The following is a 24,029-nucleotide window of genomic DNA, read 5'->3' on the forward strand; positions in this document are numbered from 1 at the left end:
TAAACATTTGACTAACCAATCAAAAAAGTACCAAGGTATAGTCCTACTACGTTACACTGAACGTACGTACGAAACGCATTACTGGAAATGGTAAACAATGCATAAAACTCAAATGATAGTGTGCTTACGAGAATTTTGTTGTGGCGGAAAACCTTGACTATTCAAAACTAGGGGCTGTTTGCTGCTGGTGGGAGATTATCACATCAGGCAACTTCTCCTGCGTGAGAATGATTTTTGTTTGATGGCTCTCTGGAATTCGAACCCAGAAGTGGTAGTGTTCACTTAGGCCAATGGCCTCAGCGAGTTACCGGGGGGGGGGGGGGTGTCGCCCGTTCCCCTTTTGAATTACACCCTGGTATTTTCCTTCAGCTGAGGAAAAGCATGAAAAACAGTCACGGTATGTAAACATTCGTTTGCCTTTCCTAGGTGATATAGTATTCATATTAATCGATTAGCGATTCTCGCACGTTACCCATTAGTGAATAATCGAATTGGAACTTTCAAGATGTCGGATATGATTTGCGCAAACGCAGTAAATGAGAAAGTAGGAGTAAATCGTGGTTGGTATTCTGTGGTAGAATTCTAGAATTCATCTATGGTAGGAGTGCTGTAATCGTAGAGGTTGGATGGAATGGGTTGGTGTGGATATTGCGGTAAAGGTCTTTTGTTTTACACTGTTGTAATTTAATTGTTCACACAATCGTAGTGCTTTATTCTGTTGTTTCTCCCAGCACGACTCTTTTATGTGGCCATAATATATCGTCATTTTTAAGGACCTGTTCAAGGTTTATTAATGGTTGATTTTTTAAGTTAACAGTTGTCAGCTGTTCAACATCTGTCATTTGATCATAAAAACATTACACATTCTTTATTATTGTTATACTTAGCGTATATATTCTGAGTAGCTGCATTTTTATTATTTTCATGTAGTATGTATATTTTCTGAGTAGTTTCACCACACCAAAAAAACAGGAGAATATGCTGGAGTGAAAATCAGTTTAGAAGACAGCCTTCTGCTGGGCCTCATCATTTTCACATAGAAGAGTGAGTTTTATTTATTTAGAGTGTCTTAAAAGGTATCACTATTTGCTTTTGAAAGTAAAGAATGATCTCTTCAGTAATTGGCATTTTATTAATGAGAACACTTACCATTTAGCTTGGAGTCGCCGCTTTCTCCATGATTTGATGGCTAGCATTGAAATGCCTCCACTTAAAAGCAGTGATTCATCAGGTGGCAGAGTATCAACTGTAGGACAGCAACGTCACTTGACCACATCTCCACTGATTGGCAACGAAATTTCAAGTACTTCTGCAATTGACAAGAAGTTTTCATGTCGTCACTATGCTTCCAAAGTGCTTCAAAATTTGAACTTACTTCGCCAAAACACCAGATTTTGTGATGTGGAGATTGTTGCAGGTGGCAGAGTTATGAAGGTGAAATCCAATGTCTGATTAAATCTTTAACTTATTATTTAGTAATTGTTATTTCCTTCATTGCTTGCATGAATTATTGGTTAAATTTATTGAACTGCTAGTGGATCTACCCATTGCTGTCGTGTGAGGCCCTACTTAACTTTGAGACATGAAATAATGTCTCATTGTTTTAATCAGCACATGCCACACTATTATTCAGTGATTGCAACATAATTCTCATTTAACATTAGAGTAGTGTTATTGAGGTAAACTTTGGTTTGGTTTAGATTATGTTAGGTTAGGTAGTAATATTCATACCTCTAGTTCCATACTTCATACTGTGAGCATTAATGAATAAGTATTGTGTGCACGATTTGTTAGGGTGTATGTCTTTTTATTTTAAGATGTTTTCGTAATTTATTTATATTTTACATGGGTTGTCTGTACTCGTACTCTGAGTAATGTTTCTCCCTCAAATAGCATTTAAGGCATGTATGTTTGCCTATGGCCTTCTCGAAGGTATCACCACCTTGTCGAAGGCAATCTGCCGGGTGAGGAGGCTTGCGTGCTCAAATGACCCTTAGGGCTATGCCGGCCTGAGCTTCGGCTCATGGTAGGGTCACCCAAGCCGGACAGGTCTAAGGAGATGCGCTAGACTAAGAGTGATACCCTGGTCCTCCAGGTTGGGGGTTGGGTGTAGGGCTAACAACCTTTCACCTTTAAAAAAAATATGTGTTACGAAAAAATCAACCAAGCCTCGGATCAGGACGGACTCTTTGGCACGACCACGGCAATTGAAAAAGGACATGAGATTTGGTACCTGGAACATTAGGAGCCTCTATAGGGCTGGGGCACTGAAATCAGTGTGTAGGGAATTAGGGAATTATAAGTTAGACTTAGTGGCAGTGCAGGAAGTGCGATGGGAAGGGGAGGGCACGATCCCAGTGGACAATTTTACATTTTTCTATGGAAAGGGGAATGACAATCATCAGCTAGGGACGGGTTTTTTTGTTCATAGCAGAATTAGGGCAGCAGTTAAGAGAGTAGAATTTGTTAGTGACAGGTTGTCTTACGTAATTTTGGAAGGACGTTGGTGCGACATCATTGTCCTTAATGTTCATGCCCCAACTGAAGACAAAAGCGATGATATCAAGGATAGCTTTTATGAAGAATTGGAATCAGTATTTGATACATTTGGCAAGTATCACATGAAAATTCTGCTAGGAGATTTCAATGCAAAAATTGGGAGGGAGGATGTCTTCAAACCCACAATAGGCAGCGAGAGTCTCCATGCACTTAGTAATGATAATGGCGTCAGAGCAGTGACCTTCGCTACGTCAAAAGATTTAATTGTAAAAAGTACAAAATTTCCACACCGTGATGTTCATAAATACACTTGGACTTCCCCAGATGGCAGAACACACAATCAAATAGATCATGTTTTAGTAGATAAGAGAAGGCAGACAAATGTAATTGATGTGAGATCATTCAGAGGAGCAGATTGCGACACTGATCATTATCTGGTGGTAGCAAAAGTGAGGGAGCGGCTTTCAGTAGGTAGACGAACTAAACAAAATTTTGACACAGAAAGATTTGATTTGAAAAAATTAAGTGAGGGAGAGGCAAAGGAACAATATCAAGTTGAAATTTCGAATAGGTTTCAAATTTTAGAGACAAATGAGGATAATGAAAGTGTGGACATCAACAGGGAGTGGGAAAATGTCAGAAACTGCATCAAAATTTCAGCAAAAGAGAAACTAGGATACTACAGGAGAAAGCAAAATAAACCGTGGTTTGATGAAGAATGTTCAAAATTAATAGATCGAAGGAAGCAAACAAAATTTCAATGGTTGCAGAACCCAAACAAAACAAATGCGGATAATCTATGTAACGTGAGACGTGAGGCTAGTAGAACCTTTAGGACTAAGAAAAGGGAATACCTGAAGGGCAAAATTGCTGAACTTGAGACAAATAATAAGGAAAAAAACATCAGAGACCTGTACAGAGGCATTAATAACTTTAAGAAAGGATATCAACCCCAGACTAATTTGGTAAAGGATGATAGTGGCAATTTGCTTGCAGATCCAATAAAAATTGTGAATAGGTGGAAAAATTTCTTTAGCGAGCTCTTAAATGTTCATAATACTGGTGATATTAGACAGATTAAAATGCATACAGCTGAACTGTTGGTGCCAGAACCTAGCTTAGATGAAGTGGAACTAGCCATTGGGAAGTTGAAAAGTTATAAATCTCCAGGAATTGATCAGATTCCGGCCGAATTAATTAAAGCAGGTGGCAAAGGGTTGCATATGAGGATCCATAAGCTTATTCAGTTAATTTGGGATAAGGAAGAGATGCCACATCAATGGAAGGAATCCATAATTATTCCTATTTATAAGAAGGGGGACAAGACTGAGTGTGGTAATTACCGAGGAATATCGCTGCTATCAACCTCATACAAAATTCTATCCAACATTCTTTTGGCAAGATTAACCCCATATGCGAATGAAACTATTGGGGATCATCAGTGTGGGTTCAGACGAAACAGATCAACGATTGATCAGATCTTTTGCATTCGTCAGATACTAGAGAAAAAATGGGAGTTCGGTGGGACTGTACATCAGTTATTTATAGATTTCAAAAAAGCCTATGACTCTGTGAAGAGAGAAGTGCTATATAATATTCTTATTGAATTTGGTATACCAAAGAAGCTAGTGGGTCTAATAAAAATGTGCTTAAATGAAACCTGCAGCAAAATTCGAGTAGGTAAATATGTATCTGAGACATTCCTCATCAAGAACGGTCTAAAACAAGGAGATGCTTTGTCTCCCTTGCTCTTTAACTTTGCGCTAGAATACGCCATCAGGAAGGTCCAAGGTAGGCAGGAGGGTTTGCAATTGAACGGGACACATCAGCTATTGGCATATGCTGATGATGTTAATTTATTGGGGGACGATATAAATACAATAAAGAGGAACGCAGAAGTTTTACTAGAGGCTGGTAGACAAGTGGGGCTGGAAGTAAATTCAGAAAAAACTAAGTACATGTTAGTATCTCGTCATCAGAAGACAGGCGGGCAAAATTATCTTAGGGTAGCTAATAAATCCTTTGAAAGGGTTACAAAGTTCAAATATTTGGGAACAACAATAACAAATCAAAATGATACTTGTGAGGAAGTTAGGAGGAGACTAAATTCCGGAAATGCTTGCTACTTCTCAGTCCAAAATATTTTGTCTTCCCGTCTGATTTCTAAGAACCTGAAAATTAAAGTATACAAAACAATAATCTTGCCTGTTGTTTTGTATGGGTGCGAAACATGGTCTCTCACTCAGAGGGAGGAACACAGATTGCAGGTGTTTGAGAATCGGGTGTTGAGGAGGATATTTGGGCCTAAGAGGGAAGACGATGGGGCGTGGAGAAAACTGCACAATGACGAGCTTAAAAATCTGTACTGCTCCCCCAGTATTGTGAGGGTGATTAAGTCGAGAAGAGTGAGATGGGCGGGACATGTAGCGCGCATGGATGGGACAAGAGGTGTGCACCGGGTACTGGTTGGGAAACCTGAAGGGAAGAGACCGCTGGGGAGACCTAGACGTAGATGGGAGGATAATCTCAGGCGGGATCTATGGGAGATAGGAGTTGAAGGAAACTGGATTTTGTTGGCCCAGGACAGGGTCCGGTGGAGGGCTTTGGTTAATTCGGTGATGAACCTTCGGGTTCGGTAAGCCATCTAGTTAGTTAGTTAGTTATGTTTGCCTATGGTCCATGGCCTGTTTCCTTTACCTTCATTGCATAGTGTATAAGCCAACAACTTATAGCCCCATTCCAACCCTGAAAGTGGGGGCATTGCTATATACGAGGCTCGTCCACAAAGTAAGTTTCCCTGGGGCCGTTTACAGAAACAAAACACAATTTCATGGAAATATTTATTGCAACAGCAAGTGTCCAGCTATTTTTCAACATATTCGCCACCGGAATTGAGACATTTGTCGTACCGTGGGACCAACTTTTGAATACCTGTGTCGTAGAAGTCTGCCGCCTGGGATTGGAACCACTGTGTGACAACCATCTCCGCCTCTCTGTCATTCTCAAAATGCTGACGCTGACCGGACAGGAATTTCTTGAGGTGTAGGAAAAGATGGAAATCACTGGGAGCGAGGTCCGGGCTGTAGGGTGAATGATTAAACACTCCTGCAGGAGACTTGCTGTCCGTCGTGCCGTGTGCGGCCTAGCGTTATCACTGACCGCATTTCACAGCCGGCGGGAGCTGGAATAAGAACCTCCATCTTCAACAGCTGCAACGATGCTACTGTGAGAACGCGGGAAGTGCCGTTAGTGCATGCGCCATGCTACGTCATTGCTCTATCACGTACGCACAGTCGCTTCGCGCAATATAAGGTTTGCTAGCTGTGGGACAAGTGGGAAACTTACTTTGTGGACGCGCCTCGTACTTATGAGACTACACAGTGTAACAACTCAATACCATAATTTGCAAATAAATTAATTTCAAGGGATAGCTGGTATGTGATGTCTTAAGCTGTGCTGTGTACTACATTGTTACCAAGTAGTACTCATATTCACTTTTCTCTTTCATTATTCCATTAAAGCACATATTTTGTGATCATTGGCCATAATTCTTTCCAATTTGTTTTTTCTCAGATATATTGCAGGATGCACGGTGTGGAAGAAATTGTATGAACAGAAAACAAGTATTCAGACCAACTTTTTTCTGTTGTGTTCTTCTTTCTTCTCTCTCTGTTTCTGCATTAAAGAGTTTTCTTTTGTTAGAACTATTTGTACATTTATTTTCACCTCTAGTTTTCAAAAATATCATAGGTTGAGACACAACTGTTACCACCAATATTGAAATAGAATAGTAGCAATACATCTGTCACTGTAATTTTATCCAGTCACCTGAAGATGGGAGTAGATCCAACTCTCAAAATATCATGTATATCAAATATACTTAGTCACTGGACAATGTCCAATTTAATATTTGCATAATGAATCATTCCTTGTCCAATATCCTTAGAGAACCACAATGTCCACAATTGAAACAACATTGTTCATTGACAAGAATTAATCAAACCAGCTGTCTGAACTGTGGCCTTCAAGGTATAAGGTTGTGTAGCACTGATAGTCCTGCATTTTGTTTCAGAGGTACCCTGCTCAATTCTTGGCCTGGTTATCGACTATCCTGACTGAGATTTGTCATAGTTTCTCCCCAGTCTCTCCAGGTGAATGCAAGGAAAATTCCTTGAAATAAGCAATTACTGCTTTTTTCAAATATTTATCTATTTGACATTTATTTTCCCCAGGGTAATTCAGTCAGTCGAGTGATTGACTATGAACTGGATGACTGGGGGTTTGATCCACAACAGGGGCAGAAGATTTTTCCTGTAACCTGTGTGCCCAACCAGCTCTGGCCCCACTCAGCCTCTTGTCCAATGGGTACTGGGGTTCTTTCTCAGGGGTAAAGCGTGGCCTAGGCATGACACTGACCACTCGCTTCTGTCTAGTGCTGAGGTTAAGAATGAGTAGGAGATAACTCCTGTCTCTCCAAGCACCTACATGTCATGCAGTCAGACAGCTTTACTTTTTAATAATTTTTACGTCTCATTCATTGCTATATAACTTCTTCAGTTGAAACAGAGTTGTTCAGTAACTTAAATATTGACCTCAAATCTCATCTTAAAAATCTACAGACTGGATAGCCAAGGTTCAATCCTTGGCAGGGACAGGACTTTTTTTATCTGCATCCAGACCAGATCTGCGGTCCATTCGACCTCCTATCCAATGGGTACCAGGGATCTTTACCCCAGGGGTAAAACAGCCAGGGCATGATTCTGACCATTCATCTCCATCTAGTGCTGAGGTCAAGAGTGAGTAGGAGTTACCTCCCCTCTCCTCAAGCACCTCCATTGCATGTAGGACGACTTTATTTTAGTTTGCTGTAAGGGTTTGAGAATATAAAGGATTGTGTGATGTTATTTTCAGGCTCATCGCGCTGTCCTGTCTGCTAGTAGCCTGTACTTCCAGGCAATGTTTACAACAGGACTGCTAGAAGAACAGATGGATACGATAGAGTTGCATGACATACCTCCGCAAATCCTTAACAGTCTGATTGACTTCATATATACAGGTGTGTAATACAGTGTGTCCATAAAATTAAGGCATGATATTCAAACTTAGCTGTTCTGTAATATTTACTGCTATAACGTGAATCAAACAAAAAATAAAAGAGAAACTGTAAATAAATCATAGTCGTAGTATAATATTTGGTTTGTGATTTTTTTAGGTGAGATCAACATCAACCAAGAAAATGTGCAAGAATTGATGGTTGCAGCAGATATGCTGGAATTGAAAGAAGTTGTAGTTGGATGTACAGATTTTCTGAAACATGAGCTTCATGCAACTAATGCTGTTGGAATCTACAGGTAAAATAAGATACCAGCTAGTTATTTTGAGCACTATGTGTAGGTTGGGTTTCTTGCATTATCTATTCCTTTGCAGTTGGTCTAATTTTACTATTGTAAGAACCCTTATATTATTATTATTTATTTTGACTGCAAATGGGTTTTTACCCAGTGGCAGTGGTCCTACAATAAGACACAAAACAATGAGACACAACAAAACAATAAGACACAAAAAACATAAGACACAACAAAAACAATAAGACACAACAAAACAACACATCACACTCCTTTCCATATTTTATAAGAAAAGACAGGTTAGAATCTTCTGATCCATATCTGTCTTACAGGAAGTTTTTTATTAAATAGATTTTGAAGACATTTGATATGAGCATCAAATTGTAAATTAAACATTGTATTGAATGTACGTGAATAGTGTTGGAATTAATAGATGGCCAACAAACTCCATGATGCTACCTCCATTTATGTGTGATATTACTACAGTGGCTACAGATATAATAATGTTTGAAGTTATCTTTTCAAATTTGAATTTTCTCAGTTTTATCCCCTGCATACACTTCATATATGCTCCATGTACAGTATTTTTAACAAAAAATTCTGTTTTATGTTTATGTTACATGCATTATTTATAAGTCCACTGCTGTTTATTATTGGGTAAGAAAGTATGTTGAATGATGGAAACAGATTCTCATTTAAAGAACCAAACTCTTAAAAAGGGTTCTTAATGTGGGATTCCTCTGCTGCTTTCCTTCAAATAAATCTTCTGTGTGGTGCATTCATTTTATACACCTGAACCTTTCCAGAGTTAGATGAGGAATTACTAGCAACTACTTATAATATAAACACTGAAGTTTCACTCTATGGTGGCATGGCTAATGGTGGGAAATACTTTCACTACATTTATTTTTTGTACTGGGTATAAAGAACACATAAATTATTATGCTGTTGGTTGTAAAATGTTTCGTTTTTTCTTCTTCAGATTTGCTGAAGGCCACAACTGTGAGGAACTAGCAAATATGGCTGTTGAATTTATTCAGCTACATTTTCCAAAAATTTGCAATGAAGAGGAATTCTTTGAGCTTCCAAAAGAGTTGCTGACAAAATTTCTTTCTAGTGAACACTTAAGAGTTGATACTGAATTTCAAGTAAGAATAATATTATTTCATTGTAAATTTTAAGTACATTATTTGTATCCAGTGTCATCTTTTCTTTGATGTTTTTATTTTTAATGCTGGATATTTTCTGTCTTCGTTCTAATGTGGATCCTGTTTTCTTGGTAATAGCACTGTATAGATATAAGCTGTATTTCTGACATTCTTTTAGATCCTTTCTGTCTCTGTCTTCAAGGCAAAGTGACTACACAGTGGCCCGTGCCAGTACTCATAGTACAGTTCCAGACATCATTACTGTAAGTATATTTGGATGCCACTGGTTAGTCACTTCACCTTGATGGTGGAGATAGTAAGGATATCTGAAAGTTTGGAATACAGTTCTCAAGCAATAGTGATGTTGGCCAGAAGAGTGAAGAGGTTCTGTAATTGCTAAAATGAAGAATGTTTTAAGTTTTGTCTAGTGTAGGTATTCTTGTGGATTTACTGTCACTAGTGAGGTAATATCGCCACTGTGGTTAGAACGTTGGCCTTGTAATCCTGGGGTCCCGGGTTCGATTCCCGGCAGTGCCTGAATTTATAACTTGTGTTGGGCAAGGCCGTGGTCTAGGCAACACAAAGTTTTCCTCCGGGACTTCCCCGGTTTCTCCATGGCGTCCCAACAATTACTCCATACTCCATTCACACAGAAGAAGGCAATGGCAAACCACTTCTGTATCACCTGCCTAAAAACATATGAACAGGTCCCAGTCCGAGAAAAGGATGGAAGGATCTTGTTCATAATATGTCGCCAACCTCCTGTAAAAGAGACAGTGTAATGAAGAAGTGAGGTCAGTCTGATGTATTAAGCATATTTTGTTGCATAACTGGTACAACAGTCTCTTTGATTAAAAGAAGGAAAGCTGTGAAAGAAATACAATTATATTTTGCTGTAGTCTATAATATTAAGTGGCATTCTTGAAATTTGTTGTGTGGTGACAATGAATTATGTTCCAGGTGTTCCAGGCTGCCATGAGATGGATCATGCATGATGTGACTAAGCGCCGTCGTTATGTATTTGAGATCTTGTCGCACGTACGTCTGCCATTGCTGTCTTTGTGTCTCTTGGAGCGTGCGATCAATGACTGTGGGGATGGAAGTCTCAAAGTTGCTCTTCGTTCAGTACGTAAGGATCTTGTTACTAAGAAAGGAAGTTTGGTACCTCTTTATGTCCACCCACGTCTATGTGCTAAGAAAGACATCTTTGTGATTGGTGGTTCAAAACGGGAACTTGTAAGTGCATGGACAAGATCTTCGGAGTGCACTTATGAGTCAGTGGAAAGATTCGACACATTTCGGAGAGAGTGGTGCCGCGCATCACCCATGGGCATCGGGCGGATACTTCCAGGTGTGGCGACTCTTAATGGAAGAATCTTTGTTGTTGGTGGAGAACAGGAATCACAGATTTTAGCTAATGGTGAATGTTATGACCCTCGTGAAGATTCGTGGAGTAAGGTAGCAAGTATGGTGGTGCCTCGTTGTGAGTTTGGACTGTGCGCTTTGTATGGGAACTTGTATGCTGTTGGTGGTTGGGTGGGGGAGGATATTGGAGGGTCCATTGAGAAGTATGATCCAGCACAAGATGAGTGGAGACTTGAAGGAGATTTACCAGAACCAAGATTCAGCATGGGTGTAGTCTCATATGATGGTGAGTGAATGATTCATAAGAAGATTTATGGGTGAACCAGAAATATTCATCTCATTGAATACCAAATTTACTGATGAAAATGGATTCAAGTTTTAAATGTATTTTATCTTTTTTCTTGATTACCTTATATAGCTTGAAATATTATACCAAATGTTGCAGTCAAGTGGTTAGCACTCCTGATTCATATTCAGAAGCCTTGTATTGAAATCTGTACTGGAAACCAGCTGTGCAACTGAGGTTGAAATATTTTAACAAGAGAGATTTATTAAAACAAAATTTCAGGTTGCTATGCTAGTGTCGGTTTCGTTTCAGAAGTTCCCATATCCATCATCTTATAATTATTAAAGGATGTTTATACAAAGTTTAAGGCAAATATGTCAGTAGGCTCAAAACCTGTTACAATAACACAGAAACATAATGATACTGTAAGCCATTCTTTCATGGCAAAAAAGTTAAAGTTAAATAAGTAATAAAAAATAAGTAAATTTGACTTTGTTATGCTGGGTTTCATGTTACCTATTTGTTACAGTCCAGAAAAGCTGCTGGTGTTTTGAATATTAAAATTTAGTGTTTGTGATCTGAATTACAAAAATACTTAGCTTCATAACTACATTACAGAAATACTAGTATTAAAAGTTTCAGAATAATGCAGTTTAAGAAATGGCAACACTAACCATATCACTCTTCTGTTTGTTATTCTTTTCTCCTGTTTGTAAGTTCATTTCTGTAAATGTTGATTTCTTTTCTGCTAATCATATTATTTTCTTTTGAAGGTTTGATTTACATCGTGGGTGGCTGCACGCACAGTCGACGTCATTTACAAGATCTTCTAAGCTTTAACCCTGTAACAGGAGAGTGGTCGACACTGCCTCCAATGTTGGTGCCTCGTAGTCAGATGGGTGTGGCCGTGTTGGATGGTTACCTCTATGTTGTGGGTGGTACTAATCGTCATCATGAAGTTCTGCAGTCAGTTGAGAGATATTCTTTTGAAGAGGTATGTCTTCATCATAACAGTTTATCCCCTGCTCCCCTGTGGGGTCAAACCCTGGTCATCCATTTTACAGTCAGACACTATACTGACTTGAGCTTTCTTGGCTGATAGATGTTGTATTATACAACACCAAAATTCAGTTTTTCATATTTTCAGAATAAGTGGAACAAAGTTCCGTCCATGAAAGTGGGTCGTGCAAGTCCTGCGGTAGCATCTGCCGATGGGCTGTTGTATGTTATTGGTGGTGACCAGACACATGAAGTGAACTTCTACAGGGCTCAGATCACCATCTCCTCTGTTGAATGTTATGACCCACTGGCAGACACATGGCATGACTGTCCGCCTCTGCCAGAGAGCCGCAGTGAGGCTGGTGCTGTTGTAGTTTGATCAGTTATGTTCACCTCACAGGGTAAGGTAAGGTCTCAAAATGAAAGTACTTCAACCAGCAATTATTCAGTGTCAGAACATATGAGTAATTTGGTCGTACAGTTCTCATGAACATCTCTTCTGTGATTATGGGCCTCAAAGTTATCACTATAAACTAAATCAGAATTCATAAGATTGGATAAAGAAGTTCCAGATTTTGAGGGGAAAAAGGAATCATTTTCAATTATAACACCATTTTCTAATGCAGCTGTTGTTGCCATAAAAGGCCTAGAATAACATTAAGTAGAAATTCAGTTTTTTCCCCAGTGTTACTGACAAAAATCAGAACTGCATTAACCTGTAATCTTCTGCATTTGGGTTTAAAATTTCAATTTTCTCTTCTAGATGTGTCTGAGCCCTTACAGTTTTCATAACCATACCGTAACTATAAATTGTTATAAAAGAATACCCCACTCATTATTTAATTTTATTATGTGTTTGGAAATGTAAATCTTATCTACAAAATTATGATTGTGTTATTCCTTGTATTTCTCTATAATACATTGTAATAGTTCATGTTTATATCTTTCTAAGTACTTTGGATATATTGTAGTATGCTGTAGACTGTATTTCTGAAGAAAATTAAATGCAATAATTTATAAAGAATTTGTAGCAAAATTATACATATGAAGGTAAAAATATTATTACATAGTTAGAAATTACTGACATCAAGAAGTGAAATCTGCTGTGCAGATTAAAAGTTGGATTCCTATATCTTTAATTGTTTTCTTCTTAACACTTTCACTGTTATGCTGGTAAGTTCTGCAGTGACTCCCAAAGTGGTGAATTATTTTAATTGTTTCATATTTTTTCCTTGAGGAATCAGATATTTAAATTTTTGGTTGGTGCCCCTGTGTCTGTTTTTATGAAAATGATATAAGTAAAGTCTTATTTCTTTATCACATTGTAACTGAAATGTGAACATATCAGTAGTTTAAACTGTTCCCAAAAGATTACTGAAGCTTATAGATAGTTTTAGAGAAGACAGTAAATAGAGTTGACACAACAAAACTGTAAATTTTAAATGATGTGTACTCAGTGTCAGTAAGGCAGAATGACTCAGACGAAACTGACGTCAGTATATCTGATGATCCCTGCAGCAAAGAGGTTCAGTTGCTGACTGATTCCTGCCCCATTTTGAAAATATGACTTTCTAATTATTGATGATTGTGTTCTTTTGGGTTCTGGTGCCTTGTTGGCTGGTTGATAGATGCCAACATTTCAGAGAATTGTGTCATCTCCATCTTCAGAGCGAAAGTGACAATGCTGGGGTTTAAAGGGATTTTATAGAGTGGCACGAAGGGAGGTCAAAAGAAATGGGCTAGTCAGAATGGAAAGAGGTAGAGATTTAGCTGGGCCAATGGGGAGACTTCAGGCATCAGAGAATTAGCAGTATATGGAGGGGGGAGGGTGGGATAGAAGAAGAAAGCTCTTACCAGAGCCACCACAGGACAGGATAGATTCCTTGGTGAGAGAATGTGTGTTCATTCAGGTCTTGAAAAAGAGACTTCCATATCCAACTCAGGGAGAAGCCATCTTCCCTCTTCTTCTTGTAGAGAAGAAACTCGATCTCTAGTTATTGGACTGTATCACTTAATATTGTTAAAGTTATGAGACTCCCATCCGTTATTCATCAGGGTTTCATGTTGCAAGTGATTGTGGGAATTAAAATCCTGTAATTTATTTTTGAGTTCATGATAAGTAAGTTACGTTTTTATAAACTTTTCACCAATGTGACTGCTTGTTTATTATATGATAAACATACAGAGTTATATTTCAAAGCTAAACTATACAGAGTTTCACAAGAAGGTGTATAACACATTCAGTGAATGAAATAAAGACATTTTAATAAACTAAGTCATTACATACATCGGCACTGACACTTAGTCAATTAAATCTAGTGTAGATGTTCAAAATGGCCACCATATTATAATGTGTATAGATCTTTTTGGGACAGCCTGTATATAAGATAATTATAACTGTTCATAAAAAGATAGGGAGAATCAACATCACAGATTGTTTATTACTCCTTCCAAAATTTTCCAGATTATTTTGCAAGTGATCGCTTGAACAACTTACCATTCTGTCATTTCTAGAATATTTTGCTAACATGCATCAGATTATGCCATATTTTTTTCAGTGTAAGAAAATGACAGCAGATGACAGAGTAATTGAATTTTAACAAGGAACAAGGGAATACTGATTTTAATATTCTGAAATGTAATCTTTAAGAGATTAAATATTACAAATGAAAACTACATAATGACTAGAAAAGACTGGAACTTATTTGATAATGCCTGTCTATTCTTTGGTAGTAATGTTCGTTTCAGACTGTTTTTAATTCTATATATTCATCATTATTGAAATAATGGCTAACAAAGTGTTGGTGATAATGTAAGGTTAGGACATGGTTTAATTGGTCTTCCTGCATATGTTATAATTATACTGCCACTCATAATTCATACTTGATACTTTATGAATTTTGCAGATTGTTTAATTTTTTCTTAATAATAATAATAATAATAATTATTATTATTATTATTGCTTTAATCTGTGATTCTTACATTTACACTTAACATTCTGACAGTGTGACTATTTTTCCTTCAAATAATGTGCAGTTGTTATTTTTTCTTTCCTCATAATATTAATTGTACTGTCTACTGTCATGTTAATGTTGTAATATGCCAAAAGATGAGATTGTTACTAATGCAGCATAAAATAAGACTGTAGGCTGATGTGTGCTGAAGTATACTTGGGTGTACTTACATATGAAATGACATTGACTGGAGTATGTAACAGGTTTAGTGTTACATGTATTTTTGTTTTCACCTTATTCAACTGAAAAATGTTGATAGTTTCTTAAATAAGAATATAAAGAAATCAAACCACAGACATATTTGTGGTAATGTGCTAAAGGTGGTAACAGAAAGAAAATGTCCAATTAAATTACTTCTGAAGATTTCTGTGTTCTGGGTTGTTGCGCTGTGTAGTCTCGTCGATGTTAACAACGTTTCAGAGGTCATACTGCCTCCATCATCAAGGCGATGAATATGCCAGTAGGGGGTGTGGGGGTAGGTTTATAGGAGCCGGACTGTGAATGGAGTAGCCTGCCCCGAGCCAATGGGAGCAGGCGAGGGAGTGGACCAATAGGAGGACGTTGGCGAGTGTTAGAGAGGGAGAGAAGGAAAAGAGAGAGAGGGGGCTCGGGAAGTGCGTCCGGTGGGACATCGGGAGGTCGGTTGAATGTGATCAGGGCCCTGAAAAGGGCCAGTTTAGTGGTCTGGTTGGTTCTGGCGGTGCACTCTGGATCGCTCTCGGAGTCCTCGAAGAGTGTGAATAAGTGGCTTCCAGGACCTCTGAAACGTTGGTAAACATCAACCAGACTACGCAGCGCAACAACCCAGAAGACAGAAATCTTCATACTCACCTCAAACCTCAAATCTTAAATTACTTCTGTTTAAGTTTTATGATTGTGTATCTGTCAGATCATATCTAGTGCTATATTTTCATTGCGTAACAGGTTTGTTTCTTTCATAACCACTTTTTCCTTCTCTACCACATTTTATTGTTGTTATTATTTCATTTTAGTCTTTTGTAACTGTTTTTTCCACTATTTAAGCCAGTATGGCACTGTCAGTAATGTGACTCACTATGGACTGGAGAAGCAGGGTGTGATTCCTGGCAGGAACAACATTTTCTACAAGTGAAACAAAACATAGTTGTACACATCCATTTCCTGCTATGCTGTGGTTGGGTGTCTGTTCATCATCAGGGAGTATTTAATTTTGAAGCGAGTACATAACAATTGTTCTGGCTGTAAATAGCATATTTTAAGAAGTAACATGCCAAAATGAAGTCCTCAGAGCTAAAGTGGGATAAATAAAACTCTTTTTAATGGTGTACAAAATGAGATTTCTTGTTAATACCAAATAAAAAAATGTAGGGTGATTTAGTGTGCTTGCCATGAAATTGTATTAGTTATAATATAAATGTACTTTTATTGATTACAGTGAATACATTGAACACTCTTTCAATATGTTTGTTGACTTGTACTACTATAGCTCTGATCACCTCATATGTATATACATACATCTTTAATATAAATGTATTGTTAAAATTTGCTCTCCAGTGGCCTGAAAATAATTTTGAACAGCTCACAAATACCAGTTATCACTGTATGCCTTTCATTTTAAATTTTACTTTCATATAATGGTTCAATAGTAGGCACAGTCTGTGTATCATATTGTGCAGAAAGTAGTATGAACAAATATTCCTAAATGATTGCAGATTCCTTACAAGAATAAACATTTCTTTTGAGTTTCAGTGTGAAAATATCTTGGTTTCCATGCTTCTGACGTATGCATTGCTATCCTAAAACATGTTTAGTAATCAGTTGTAACTTTATTGTTATGTAATTCATTATATTCTGTTTAAATTAATTATTGTCCTATAATTGGCAATATTTTGCATGTAAAATCATCTAAGATGATTTGGTTTCTTTTTTCATATGGACACAGAATAATTTTTCAGAAATATTGGCAAAGAAAGGAGCCGTTGGAAACACAAGAATAGTATAAAAACATGTTGATTAAACAAAATAAATATTTTATGCATACCACTCATTTCAGGACATTGCTAGTGTTGCTTCCATATCGGAAGTTTATACTGTTGGCCAGGTTGGTATTATTTGTGGCAAGGGAATGGGAAGGAAGTAGCTGGAGTAGCCTTCAATGACCTTACATTCATACCAAGTTTTACAAATGGTTACAAATTGATTTGAAAATTAGTAGGATGTGGCAAACACAGGTACATGATAATTCCAATTAATTTATTTAAGTGCTTGACAACAGCCAAAAAGGCCAATAGCAGCCAAGCACTAAACCAAAGTACAGGATAAAATACTTATATAATTAAATTCTCAATAATAATAAAAGTAAAATATTACAAATACAAAAACAAACAAACAAATGAAACTAAATATATATATATATATATATATCTGTGTAAGATTATTCCATACAACCAAAGCATACTCAAGCTTTGACCTAATTAAAGCATTATATAAAACAACAAGACTTTCTAAAGAGGAAAAATTATATGTAATAAAATGAATGAGCCCTAAGGTCCTTAGTGCCTGATAATATCTTGTGAAATAATAAGAGTGGTCCAAAAGATATAGTGGTGTAATGACCAAAACTGTTACTAAATTCATTATTTACTTGCAGATTCCACAATTTTATCATCTATTAAATTTGAAGTTCAGAAACCAAGATGTGTTTTCATATATAAAAACTTTTGCACAGTTTTTGTTTGTAGCTTGATTTGCATACGAGTTATATTTAAATGAAGGAATGCAATACATCTATAGATATGTTTATGGCAGTAAAACAGTGTTGAATCTTGTGCTGTAACTTAGCTTTTAAGCAGTGTTTAATGTATGCAAAGTACGGTATGACTCCAGTATAGAACATGAACTGTTCGATTAGATGTTTCGGCTATTGTGTTTAATATTATTCATTTCTAAGAACAGGTGGATAAATTCTTCTGAAGCTGAATGCTATACTATTTCAGTTTGTCTACTCAGTGCATATATAAAATTAATTTAAATCTTTCCAAATGCCCCCAAACTATCATGTTACTTCAAACATGTGTATGGAATCAGGTGTGTAAGATGTGAGTAGACCTCCCTCAGCTGTCAACATTTTGTCATTTTGTTAAAGTGATTTGTGTGTAAGTTTTCAGTAATAAATCTGATACAAAATATAAAGTTCAGTAAGTAATGTTTCCCATAGAATTTACTTGTTCATGTCCATAATTAGCAGTTCATACTAGACTTGAGTATTTCACAAGTACATTTAAGCACTACTTGAGTATGAAGGGCTGCAGGTTGTTACTGGATGCTGATTTTTAAGTTATGTGAAGTGGCTATTTTGGTCACTTCCTTCAGCTTTGGAAGTATCTGTGTGTCTAGTCATCTATCATCTGATTTAGTTATCAGAGTTGTTGCACAAGAATTTAATTCTTGTTCAGTGGTTCTGCTCTTTGATGTTACCTAAATATTATTTCATATTAAATGTTTTAGAAAAATGGCCTTATTTTGGTACTTTTAAGTGGAACATAATGTTGTGGTGTAGTGATATCCAATATCGTTGCTACAAATTTGTAATTTACACTTGCATTATCAGTTAAGAAATTTCTCATGTGGCAAATTTTTATTATTGTATTGTTTCTGAATTTATATCACATGCAATGTATTTAAAATGATTTGTTGATGTAGAGGTGCTTAAACGCCAGTAGTTATTCACTTATCAAATTAATACTGTTCATTTTGTAGAATTATAACATCATCCTGTAAGGTCTGGATTTGAGTAGTGCAAATTGGAAAGTGCTCATTATTTTTATTGCAGAATTAATAATGTTAAAAACTATTGAAAGTTGCTTTTTCTCCAATATTTCCTTTTCATTCTGCCAGCACCTATATTGTTCTATAAACAGATGGGAAACCACTTTTTCTGATATTGCAGAAATGGAATATAATTACATAGTTTAGTAATCACTTGTGGCTGTTGGTGAAGCTAGGTTTGGGTGTTCGGTAAATAAATGTGACTATCTTAATTTACACAGCATTATGTTCACTTCTGAAACCTGTAATGTAAAGATTTCATTTGCGGACTCAGTTAAAGAAGAAGCTTAATATATTACATGTCTTTATATCTGCTAAATTAAGAGGTGCTTTATATAAGTTGAGAGATCAACTTGTGCTGCAACACATTTAGTGCTTTATTGCTAGGTTTTGTAGTTCTTTTAAAACTTTGCTGCAAAAAGCATTTAGCTTCAGGTCCGAATGAAATCAAATTGATATCTGCATAAAACAGTGTAGTTGGTTATATATGCAAACTACTGTGTAGAACTTCTATTAGGCAAATAATAATTATTACAAAACATTTTTGACAGTTGTTTCTTTCTTTGTATATTTTATTTGTGTTGACCAAGTGTTTTAACCCTCAATTTGGGGGGGTTGGTTTAGTTTCTTACTCAAGATTTTAAAATGCAACCAACCCGCCCGAAGGGGGGTTGGTTGCGTTTTAAAAACTTGACCAACCCCCCAAGGAGCTCCAAAAGTAGCACTCTGCTCTAGTTATATAAAATTTGTTGTCCACATACAAATAAATTATATGAAAACTGGCCTTGCATCTTGGCTTATATGCTTCAAACATGAAAATACAAAAACTGTATTTCCTGTAATACAGCCAGACTTATATATACATACAGTAAAACCTCTCTAACTTGGACACTTGTGGTTCCACGATATTGTGTCCAACTTACAGAGGTGTCCAGGATAGAGGGAAAGGGGAAAATCATCCTTTCAAATTGTGGTGTAATGACAATGTGGTATTTGTAGAGTATTATGGAGCCCTTCCCAAAAAGGAAATTATTGATAAGAAATATCAAAAGGGTAAATTAAATTTTTACAAATTTTGTTTTCACTAAATTAAACTTGCCTGGATAAGCTCAAAGGGAAGGGCACCAATATTTTACGTTTACCGATAATGTAATCTATTTGCTTACATAATCTAACTACTGTAGGCTTGCTCGAATTAAGAATTAATGGCAATAATAATAATAATGTTTTGAAACCCACTCTCATGGTTGCAATGTTCAGAATGTATTTTTTTTAATTGTACTTACGGCATTAGCTCAACATATGATGTCATTTATTTCTTGTAAAAAAGTCTGTCACAAGACCCTGCTTTTTTGCTTTTATCTTGGAATTTGCCCATCCTCTTTCTAATTTTCGCCACAATCCGATTAAAGTTTCAACCATTCCAGGTTGATTATAAGCGAAAGCATACCGTTCCAATTTCTGTTAACACTGTTTAACTCAGTTGCAAGCACACTACTGACAGAGTTAAAACTACCAGAAATATGTACTGTAGTCCAGTGAAGGGTTCAACAAAAGAATAACTATACACTTTCACTGCATTCCAATGATGTGATCAATGTCTCACCCTCAAACATAAGCAGGTAGAAAGCATTCATCAGTCAGAAATTCAAAATAACAAAATATGTAACTGAAAAAGTTTTCCTGAAAAGCATCAAAGCTAAGTGCACGAACCTGTCCAACTTGCAACAAAAGGAGTGTTCAAGTTCCAGGATAAAGGGGTGTCCAAGATATAGGGTATTGTGGATATATAAAATTATAGGATATTCGCCAGTTCCAATTAAAAGTGTCCAATATAGAGGAGTGTCCAGGAAATAAGGGTGTCCAACTTGAGGGATTTTACTGTATATATATATATATATATAAGTTGCAAAAGAAATTAAACATTAAATAAATTAATATAATCGCAAAATAATTTATAAAATTATCTTGTGTTTTACCTGATTGTATGGGGTGTGACAAGTTCCTGGAATTCCCATGTAAAAGTTATATTTAATTACTTACACACTAATGGTTGCTGTCACCTTTGAAGTAGTCTTCTTGCACACCAATACACTTAGTAAGTCAATGTTTCCACTGATTAGAACATTTCTGGAACAATTTTCAGGATGGTTATAATATGTCTGTGATTGTCAACCATGTCTGAAAATTTGTGGCTGCTCAAAGCAGTCTTCAGTTTTGGGAATAACCAAAAGTCACATGAGGCCAAATCTGATGAACATGTTGGGTACAGTAAGAACATCATCAGCAGGGGCATTGTCATGATGCAAGATCCAAGCATCAGGCTGACATTCATGTCTTTTCTGGTGAATAACCTCGTGTAACCTTGCCAGTATTTCCAAATAACAATGCTGTTTTACTATATGATGTTTTTCAACAATATCAAAGTGAAGAATACCATTGTGGTAAAAAAACAGTCCAGTTCTTTTATAATTTTTCACGTCAATTGTCCAAAAAGCGCACAAAACCAAAAAAAAAAAAAATGAAAAATTTCACCTTCAAATTTTTTTCAAAATTGTCAAAAATTTTCGGTTTTGTGCGCTTTTCAGTCAATTTCCAGCATTTTTTCATTTTTCGAAAATTTTGAAAATTTTCAACTCTTTTACAAAACTCTCCCCAAGAGATGCATGCCAGACTCGGTGAAAGACAAAATCTGTCTCTGCCGGACTCGGCCTCTATCTCACCCGTTTGATGGCTGCCTCGGTGTCTACAGTAACCGGACTCTGCAGGACTCGGTGTGTGAACGACCGTGTCTCTGCCCGTCTCGGTCTCTGCCTCACGTGTTATCAGCAGCACCTGGGCTGTTCAGAGACTGCACGTCAGAGACCGTGTGAGGCACAGACAGCGTTCGTCAGAGACACAGTACATCAGAGACACTCCGACAGCGACCGGTTCTGTAAGGCATCAGTTGGTTAGAATTTAGTAAAAAAATTTCGAAAAATTTGAAAATTTTCGAAAAATCAAAAAATGCTGAAAATTGTACAAAAAGTGTTCAAATCAAAAATTTTGGAAAAATTCCACCTTCAAAATTTTGGTTTTATGCGCTCTTCAGACAATTTCCAGCATATCTTTTTTTTTCGAAACTTTTGAAACTTTTCAATTTTTTTCAAAATGCCTGCCCCGGTGAATGCCTCACTCTATATCTGCCGGACTCAGCCTCTCTCTCTCTCTCCCGCTTGCTGACTGCCTGCCTTTGTGCCTCCAGCAACCGGCCTCTGCACGACGCGCTGTGTGAACGACAGTGTCTTTGCCCGTCTCAGTCTGTGCCTTACGTGTCTGGAGCACCTGGGCTGTTCAGAGACTGCAGGTCAGAGACCGTGTGAGGCATAGACCCCGTTCATCCGAGACAAAGTACATCAGAAGCAGACAGCGGCCGGATCTGCAAGACATCAGGTAGGGAGAATTTTGAAAGAAATTTTGAAATATTCGAAAATTTTCGAAAAATCAAAAATTGAAGGAAATTTTCCAAAATGCGCAGCAAAAACAAAATTTTTGAAAAATTCCAGTTCAAAAGTTTTTTCAAAATTTTCAAAAAAATTTGGTTTTGTGCGCTTTTCAGACAATTTCCAGCATTTTTTGATTTTTCGAAAATTTTCAACTTTTTTCTAAACTCTCCAAAGAGATGCATGCCAGCCTCGGTGAATGCCTCATCCTGTCTCTGCCGTACTTGGCCTCTATCTCTCCCGCTTGCTGACTGCCTAAGTGTCTGAAGCAACCGGCCTCTGGAGGACGCGCTGTGTGAAGGACCGTGTCTTTCACCGTCTCGGTCTGTGCCTTACGTGTCCTCTGCAGCACCTCGGCTTTTCAAAGACAGCATGTCAGAGACGATGTAAGGCACAAACGGCGTTCGTCCGAGACAAAGTACATCAGAAGCAGGTGGACAGCGACCGGTTCTGCAAGGCATCAGTTAGGGAGAATTTTGAAAAATCCGAAAATTTTGGAAAAATCAAAAATTGCAGGAAATTTTCCAAAATGCGCACAAAACACGAAATTTTTGAAAAATTCCACCTGAAAAGTTTTTTCAAAATTTCAAAAGATTTTGGTTTTGTGCACTTTTCAGACAATTTCCAGCATTTTTTGATTTTTCGAAAATTTTGAAAATTTTAAACTTATATCTAAACTCTCCCCAAGAAATGCATGCCAGCCTCGGTGAATGCCTCATCATGTCTCTGCCGTACTCGGTCTCTATCTCTCCCGCTTGCTGACTGCCTAAGTGTCTGTAGCAACCGGCCTCTGCAGGACGCGCTGTGTGAAGGACCGTGTGTTTGCCCGTCTCGGTCTGTGCCTTACGTATCCTCTGCAGCACCTCGGCTTTTCAAAGACAGCATGTCAGAGACCATGTGAGGCACAGACGGCGTTCGTCCGAGACAAAGTACATCAGAAGCAGGTGGACAGCGACCGGTTCTGCAAGGCATCAGTTAGGGAGAATTTTGAAAAATTCGAAAATTTTGGAAAAATCAAAAATTGCAGGAAATTTTCCAAAATGCGCACAAAACACAAAATTTTTGAAAAATTCCACCTGAAAAGTTTATTCAGAATTTTAAAAAAATGTTGGTTTTGTGCACTTTTCAGACAATTTCCAGCATTTTTTGATTTTTCGAAAATTTTGAAAATTTTCAAATGTTTTTCAAAGTCTCTGCAGGAGATTCATGCCAGTCTCGCTGAATGCCACATTCTGTCTCTGCCGGACTCGCCCTCTATCTCACCTAGTTGCTACCTGTTTCGGTGTCTGCACCAACCGGCCACTGCAGGTCTCTGATCTCTGCATGTCCGTGTCTGCCTCACGTGTTGCCGACCGCACCTGGGCTTGTCGGAGACGGCACGTTAGAGCCTTGTCATACAGAGACCGGTCTGTGCAGAGCCGGAGTCAGGCACAGGCCGCATTCGTCAGACACAGTACATCAAAGGCAGTCCGACAGAGACCGGGTCTGGAAGGCATCAGGACGTGAAATTTTGAAAAAATTCAAAATTTTCAAAAAATCAAAAAATGCTGCAAATTGTCGAAAAAGCGCACAAATCCAAAGAAATTTGAAAAATTTCAACTTACATTTTTTTCAAAATTTTCAAAAAATTTTGGTTTTGTGCGCTTTTCAGACAATTTCCAGCATTTTTGGATTTTCGAAAATTTTGAAAATTTTCAATTTTTTTCAATGGTCTCCGCAAAAGATGCATGCCAGTCTCCCTGAATGCCACATCCTGTCTCTGCCCGACTCGACCTCTGTCTCACCCAGTTGTTATCTGCCTCGGTGTGTGCACCATCCGGCCTCTGCAGGTCTCTGATCTCTGCATGTCCGTGTCTGCCTCACGTGTTCCGGGCCGCACCTGGGCTTGTCGGAGACGGCTCGTTAAAGCCTTGTCATACAGAGACCGGTCTGTGCAGAGCCGGAGTCAGGCACAGACCGCATTCGTCAGACACAGTACATCAAAAGCAGTCCGACAGAGACCGGGTGTGGAAGGCATCAGGTGGTGGAATTTTGAAAAAATTCAAAATTTTCAAAAAATCAAAAAATGCTGCAAATTGTCAAAA

General features: G+C 37.6%; 1 protein-coding gene and 1 long non-coding RNA gene across 6 annotated transcripts; both read left to right on the forward strand.

Annotated features, from left to right (window-relative positions):
* Positions 1 to 497: 497 nt before the first annotated feature.
* Positions 498 to 19,006, forward strand: LOC110837235 (actin-binding protein IPP). 5 transcript variants are annotated; one of them, XM_022079138.2, is made up of 9 exons: positions 498 to 653; positions 951 to 1,044; positions 1,157 to 1,434; positions 7,411 to 7,555; positions 7,712 to 7,850; positions 8,827 to 8,992; positions 9,953 to 10,643; positions 11,417 to 11,637; positions 11,791 to 19,006. In XM_022079138.2, exons 3-9 carry the CDS (start codon positions 1,186 to 1,188, stop codon positions 12,019 to 12,021), a joined length of 1,842 nt encoding a protein of 613 aa, XP_021934830.1. In that variant the 5' UTR covers positions 498 to 653; positions 951 to 1,044; positions 1,157 to 1,185; the 3' UTR covers positions 12,022 to 19,006. The 5 variants fall into 5 exon arrangements, with proteins under 5 accessions (XP_021934830.1, XP_021934828.1, XP_021934827.1 ...); XM_022079136.2 differs by lacking the exon at positions 951 to 1,044 and having other exon boundaries at positions 509 to 653; positions 11,791 to 12,048; positions 15,680 to 19,006; XM_022079139.2 differs by having other exon boundaries at positions 515 to 653; positions 931 to 1,044.
* Positions 1,441 to 5,415, forward strand: LOC147874181 (uncharacterized). Its single transcript, XR_015534461.1, has 2 exons — positions 1,441 to 1,905; positions 5,160 to 5,415. It is a non-coding gene; the product is annotated as an uncharacterized LOC147874181 (long non-coding RNA).
* Positions 19,007 to 24,029: the final 5,023 nt, after the last annotated feature.

Source organism: Zootermopsis nevadensis, unplaced genomic scaffold (assembly GCF_977971745.1).
Source record: "Zootermopsis nevadensis isolate Lab colony 2312 unplaced genomic scaffold, Znev_1.0 Znev_ptg000010l, whole genome shotgun sequence".
Classification (NCBI taxonomy): domain Eukaryota; kingdom Metazoa; phylum Arthropoda; class Insecta; order Blattodea; family Termopsidae; genus Zootermopsis; species Zootermopsis nevadensis.

Bases quoted from the DNA above. Each gene is read 5' to 3' on its own strand.
- LOC110837235 (XM_022079136.2), top strand. From the start codon at position 632: ATGGGTTGGTGTGGATATTGCG. The intron at 1,435-7,410 runs GTGAAATCCAAT...TGTTATTTTCAG, and splicing joins CAGGTGGCAGAGTTATGAAG to GCTCATCGCGCTGTCCTGTC. The intron at 8,993-9,952 runs GTAAGAATAATA...ATTATGTTCCAG, and splicing joins GAGTTGATACTGAATTTCAA to GTGTTCCAGGCTGCCATGAG.